Source organism: Dipteris shenzhenensis, chromosome 20, assembly GCF_047967505.1.
Source record: "Dipteris shenzhenensis isolate YYH24624 ecotype China chromosome 20, Dip_SZ_1.0, whole genome shotgun sequence".
Lineage (NCBI taxonomy): Eukaryota > Viridiplantae > Streptophyta > Polypodiopsida > Gleicheniales > Dipteridaceae > Dipteris > Dipteris shenzhenensis.
The window spans coordinates 24,335,993-24,342,663 of NC_141615.1; the positions used below are offsets into that span (position 1 = coordinate 24,335,993).

Below are 6,671 nucleotides of genomic sequence, written 5' to 3' on the forward strand. Positions count from 1 at the left end.
TATTCTTAAAAATTAAAGGCAACCTAGGATGCCAACCTTGAAATTGGACAAAGGTGGGTGCCGAGCCCGTCATAGACGGGTCATGATACTCGTTACAACAAGAAGTGGCATGAAGGGCTTGCCACATGGCACCCTCTCCATCCTCCCCCACAAGCGTTGCCCAACATGCTCCCACCCCCAGCCCACCACTCGCACCCATTCTTCAATTACGGAGAAGCCTATGAGAACTTCTAGAGAGCGTACGCTGGTGACACAAGAATGTGCAATGCACACAGGTCTATAGGGCTAATGGGGTGATTTGAAGCGTCGTCTATAGGGCCATGCACGTTAGACGTCGTTATGCGATAGTGCATTGTGTTGGTGCATGGATGCCAATTGCAAAATCTAGGGAGGACGGCATCGACATCGCCATTGCTTTGCAACATAATCTGCAGCAGCATGATCCGCGAAGTCCTCCTCCAAATTCGTGAGCGATCTAAACTTCCCACCACCGGCCATGTCAACACCAAACCTCGTAGCTCCAGTATCCTCGGCTCTGCTTCTCGCTCCTCCTCCTCCCTCGTCCACCCTCTCGACCTCACAGCCTTCCTCCCCTCCGAGAACCTCAAATCCTCCTCTCCCCCTAAATCTTGTGCCCAACGCGATTGCCTCTGCCATTGTCCCGCCAGAAAGTCGGCCCTCCTGCACCGGAGCTCACATCACAACGTCGGATCGGAAGCCGACGTTTTTTCAGAGGATGTTAATGACGAAAACGTTCCGGCCGAAGGACGCAGCAACAATTGGGGGTTTGATGATAATGTGACGTTTTCCAAGGAGTGCGAGGTAGCCCTTACTTAAACGCACCGTCTACGTATGGACTTGACGTTGAGCGCCATTGTTCATGGGGCATCAGTGGCAGCACTAAAGTAATGCATTTTTAAATTTCTGTTTCGAACGATGGTGGATCTTGCCTGCTAATCCTGTCATGTTCCTGAACTTACTACGCCTCAGGCTAAGCTTGGAGAAATGCTGAAGCTAAACAGTGTGGCTCACGTCGCTCTCGAAGACTCACCTGATGCACAAAGAACACACGTCTGTTTTGAGGTGTGCACATGAAAGGGCGGCACCACTCCCTTATCCACCGAAAACCATTTCGTCTTAATAAAACCAGTCAAGGTGCCCTGTATATGCAGAATATCTTAATTTTCCGTCAAATAGACATGAAGATATGCAATTTGTTCTGGGATTTATGGTAGGTTTTAGAAGAGCTCTGCCAAAAGAAGCTTCCGTTTTCTGGTGTCCTCCGTTACATTCTGAATGAGCTTCAACATGCTGTGTATCAAAGCCCTCAGAAAGCCACCAATGGGAGTGCTACAAATCAGCAGGTCAACAGATTATATTTAGTTTATTTCTTTAATTGTGGATAATATCGATATTTTCAAACCTAATTAATAGTCTCTATCGATATGATTCCAAAATGACAGGTATCGTTAGTCTGTAAAAATTCAGATATCCTCTCTCCCTCACTGGGTTACAAAGCGCGCGCGCGCACGCTCTCGCTCTCTCTCTCTCTCTCTCTTTCTCACACACACACACACACACAATTTGGCTTCGCAGTACTGCATCAAATATCCTTGCATTTTTTGTATGCCTTGTGCACAATTACAAGTTCTTGACTTGCCACGACCGATTAGCGATCACGCATTTTCCAAATCTAACAAAAGCAGCCATGGAGCTCCCTTGTTTTTACACAGAAACGAACCTACTTTGAGCTGCTTAGTGAAGTCGTGGAAGAAAATGCCAGTCTGGAAGCAGAAACTGCATCTTGGCATACAGCCCTTCTAGCTCAGCGACGTGAACTCATGAACACACGAGGACAAACGCAGGTGTGTTCATCACAGAACTCCAAGTAAAACACTCGTAAAGTACAGAAAACGTTTTCCTTATTCACAAGATCATAACGTAGCTGTAGAACGTGTTTGGAGCTTCAAACTGTGTCGTTCAATTACTCAGCATGTGCAATGTAGCAAGATTGAGGAGAGCACAATCACTTAAAGCCGAGTCACTTTGATTCATTCACTGCTTTGACGCACAGGAATTGGGAGATGAACTAACAAAAATTGGGTCCATTAGCAACGACTTGGAGGATAAGATTTCATCAACCTTACGAGCTTCAAGTTCCGAGAACGACAAGGTCTGATTTGGAAGGTTGTATCTTTGATGGCCAAAATTACATGTTTGGAGAGCTTCTCTCTGGGGACATACGCGTTGAAAGTTGATGTTGTCAGGAGTTTCAAAGGTAATCATGCTGCACGAGAAGATTGAAAAGCTGAAGGCTGAGTTAAAGAATATAACGAACGAAGTGCGACAAGCCCAAGGCACCGAGGCAAGAAAGGTGCTCACACGTTTCGACTTTCACTGGATATAACATTTTGTGGGATTCATAAAGAGATACCTTGCCATCTTCGACATGTTATTAAAATCTTCTGGTTACTTATAAAATGCGTAGAACTCTGAGCTTGACGAGTATGAGAAGCTGAAGGCAATGTACATGCAACTTGTTCACGAGTTTCAACACACGCAGGCATTTCTCCATTCATCACAGTGTGAACTCGCGGAGAGGTGTCAATTTCACCTCCTCTTTCCCTCTCTTCCAACGTCATAGTAGGTTCATATGGATGACAGAATAATATGGAATCGAATTTCATGCAGCAAATACACCCGGAAATGGAAGATTGAAGGTTCCTCATCTATATACTTAATTTTCTGCTCTCTGAACCTGCTCGTCGTGCATTCTCAAGTACATTTTATAGTTGTGATTTCTGCAGTGCTCCAAAGGCTGACCTTGTAGCGGCAAAAGCACAGATTCTAGACCTCAGTGGCAAGATCTCTGAAGTTGAAGCTCAAGTCGACGCCTTCTCTGTTGAAACCGGTTATCTCACACCAAGGCCTCGGTGGGGTGGACAAGTGCCAGGAATGGATAAGCCTGTAGGCCGATCAACAGCCGAACAAATTGCAAAAATCTGGGGAGAAAATGCTTTTCTGGCACAAAGCATATCAAGGTTACAGATTGACTATGCCGCAGCAGAAAACACGTTGGCCGCGGTATTTCCACGGCCCACGCGCACGACTTATAGTAGAGAATAGGGAGAGTCATACTGCCTGCCTGATGATCAGAGCAGATAATGTTTGCAACATATTGAGAACCTATATATGCTGATGGAAAATTCTTATGTTTTTTTTTTTGTAGATTCAGGAGGTGCAGAAACCAGAGAGTGACAACGCAAAAGGGAAGAAGGAAACAGACTCAGCTGCTAAGAAAAATAAGACAGGTGGTAACAAGACAGAGAACGGATAACCTGGCTCATTGCTAGTATTGCCTTGCTACACGACTCCTTCAGTACAGACATGGAAGTGGTTGTTTAGTGTGATTCTTTCTTTGGTGAACTTAATTCTACAAGTGAGAGAGTTTAACTTCTTTAATTTATTGCTAAAGCTACTTAATGCTTGATTATCTACATACTGAGAAATGCCCAAACCCAGAGCCCTTGTATGTTGGCTGCCTCAAAAGTACGAGGAGAATCTTCAACATCCCATTATCACATATGCAAACTGCAGTCTGCCACGTTAATTGTGAAATTGCATTACAAAGATTGACAAATTCTGCATTAATAGAGTTACAAAATGGAAAACACTCAATTATTTTTCATGAGACAAACAATCTCTCTCTCTCTCTCTTTGGGAATGAGGGCAATGGGGAAGGTAACGATAGGGTGAGGTGTAGGGAAAGAGAGGGAATTATTGGATCTAATGGAATAGTAGCATGTGGAAATGAGCCACACATTAGGGAAAAAGGGAACTCATTTTGGGGCCCTGTAAGAAATTCACTATTTTTTGATTTATTTTTCTCCTAAAAGACCTCAAAAATAGTAAAATACGGAAACGTGGCTCAGAACTGTCAGTAAGGACTACAAAACTGTCAATTCAAAAAGGAATAAGATAATCTTTTGTCTGACTAACACGATTTTGCATTAAATATCTCCTTAGATTTTGTTTTGTTTACCAAAGATTCCGCATCTCTTTTGCCGACGTGTGCAGGCCTTTCATAAAGAATCCATCACTAAACTTGGTAATTGCAAGTTTTCAAAATATTCACATGGATACCGCCACACTTCCACGATTCATGTTACAAAACGACTATGAGATTGACAAACAAACTTCGCAACCTCAGAAGCACAAAAAATGGCCGATACTAGTGAGTCACTATCTCAGAAGAAGCGATTACACCATCTTCACATCGACTTGGAAGAACAATATGCTCCAACACAAAAAAGACGAAAGGATATGGTGCTGAATGCTTAATAGCGGGAAAATATGAGAAGAGAAGGGCTTCAACATATTGACTTATGGTGCGATGGAAGCATATATCCAAAATGTCAAGTAAAAAACTCTACACCTCCATTTGTCAATCCCACCACATTACTGAGGTTTGCCGACGATGGACAAAATGGACTTCTTGGTTATATTTCAGCGCAGTCTGCATTTGTGGAAATGTATAAAATGATGTACCTACAAGAAAAGGGGGCCAAGATGCAGGAGATAGCCATTCGTGCAAAATTGGAGCAGCAGTTGCAAAATGAAATTAAGGAGCATTCAAAGAGTAAAAAAGAGTTGACAAGAGCAAGAAAGAAGAGAATCATGCTTGGAGACAGACTACGTAGCAGGAAGATTAAAAACATTGCAAATTTGAAGGCTGCGACTAGTGGATGCAAGCGGCGAATTCAGGAAGCAAGGTTAGATTGAAATTTATCATTTTGTATACTCAAAAAGGCTCTCAAATGACTATATCTATTTCGTCCCTTACTGCAAAACAAGAATGGAGGTGCTGAATGATATAGGCATATTGTGTTGTTATTATAGGAAATTATTGGAGCCTACAAAAGAAAATATGGATCCGAACCTTCTTCCTGTTAAACAAATGAAAGGATTGCTTTCTTATGGTGTAGCAAAAGGTTTGATTGAGGAAAAAAATACAAAACAGTCAAACGCAATGTTGTAGAGGACTTTGTATCCAATAATCAAGTTGATGGCACTATAATCCAAGAGGTTCTTGATGTTAGTGGAGTTAGCAGGAAGGGATATAGTTCGATTTTTCATGCGATATCCTCAACTTTGAAAGATCAAAGGATTAAACGAGTTTTACTGCCAAATCTAGCAACCGTGTGGAGGATAAGAGGTCATTTGAATGAAAGTATAGATGAATTTATTGGGCAATATATCCATATTGAAGAAATATTTCATGGTGGTAAAGGAACCACTGTGTATGATCCTTGGAACAATATATTTGTAGATCTACAACAACTTCAAAGAAGAATGGTCGAGTTTTATGGAATAACATTTGAGGAGTGCAAAGGCATTTTGAAATTTGTTATCAAACTGGATGAGTGTGAGGTTGTAAAGGAAAAGAAAATGGAAATAGTTACTATTACATTGATGAATGGAGCAATTGATACATCATTGACTGAAGCGAGTTCGAAGTATTTTAGTGTGCAGTCAGAGAAACACATATGGTGGTTAGGCTCTCGTTCCAGGTATGATCATTTTTTGTTTTGTACTTGATTTTGGTCATTGTTTTCAAATCTGTTATAGTAAGACTTTTGTTTTCTATAATCTGGCAGGTGAAGACAGAAGACCATGAAACACTAGATTGGGTGTTTCACCACACGGAAATACCAAGAATAATCAAAAGACAAGTGTAAGACGAGAATCTTCATGTTGCAGGAAAAGGTGATTTTCAAGTAGAGTGGCACATGGCCTTTTGCCTGTTCAAAAATTTATATACTTTGAATTCTATATGCTTACATATGCAATCAATGAATGCATAGGATATCACCAGATAATTCCTTCATGAGCTCTCATGACTCATCTGGTGATTGTTGTGGTCTAATAATAGTAGCAGAAAAGTCCAGCTTCCTCTTGAAAGGTGGGGCCTGGGAGTCAACTGTTCCAAAGCAAAAACATTTCTCATCATCAAGGAAGAATTCCACAGGGCCAAAGATAGCAAAACAATGAGGTAGAAGTGAGAACCAAATCAGACACAGGAATTTGCAGCAAAATGTGATGGGGGACCATTTGGAAAATATAAAGCACTCTCCTTGCATTTTGTTGCAAATTCTCCAGTTCTGTTGATATGCATGTCAAATCAAACACTAGGTTCATCTCATTGATTCCTGGATAGTATGATTTGATATGCAAGAAAAAGGCTGGAGTTGAGTGAAGCTTTTCATGAGGAATGTGTCAACAACAGGAATTTGCAGCAAAATGCGATATGGGCTACCTAGAGATGTATAAACCACCCTCCTCGGATTTTGTTGCAAATTTCTAGGTTCTATTCATATCCATCTCCAATCAAATTCCTGGGTGATTTACCACATTCTTGGACAGTATCAATTGAATATGTAAGAAGAAGGGTGGAGCTGAGTGAAGACATTTTGAAATATATGTCAAAAAACATTGAAAACAATGTAGAATTCTGACCTTTTTTTTCCTTTTCCATGCTGTTGGAGTTGCACTGGTGAATCTCCTGCTCTTTCACTAGCTTGAACTCTGCACTCTAGGTAACCTGGAGATCTGGCAGTGGTAGTACTCTTCAGGCAGGTTGCAGTCTAGATGAAGTGTGCTGGGTAAGAAAG

General features: G+C 41.6%; 1 protein-coding gene across 1 annotated transcript; it reads left to right on the forward strand.

Annotated features, from left to right (window-relative positions):
- Nucleotides 1–438: 438 nt before the first annotated feature.
- Nucleotides 439–3,337, forward strand: LOC147889440 (uncharacterized). Its single transcript, XM_087391254.1, has 9 exons — nt 439–822; nt 991–1,083; nt 1,236–1,364; nt 1,734–1,865; nt 2,075–2,173; nt 2,279–2,374; nt 2,489–2,601; nt 2,808–3,084; nt 3,230–3,337. The coding sequence occupies exons 1-9, from the start codon at nt 439–441 to the stop codon at nt 3,335–3,337; spliced, it is 1,431 nt and encodes a 476-aa protein (XP_087247380.1).
- Nucleotides 3,338–6,671: the final 3,334 nt, after the last annotated feature.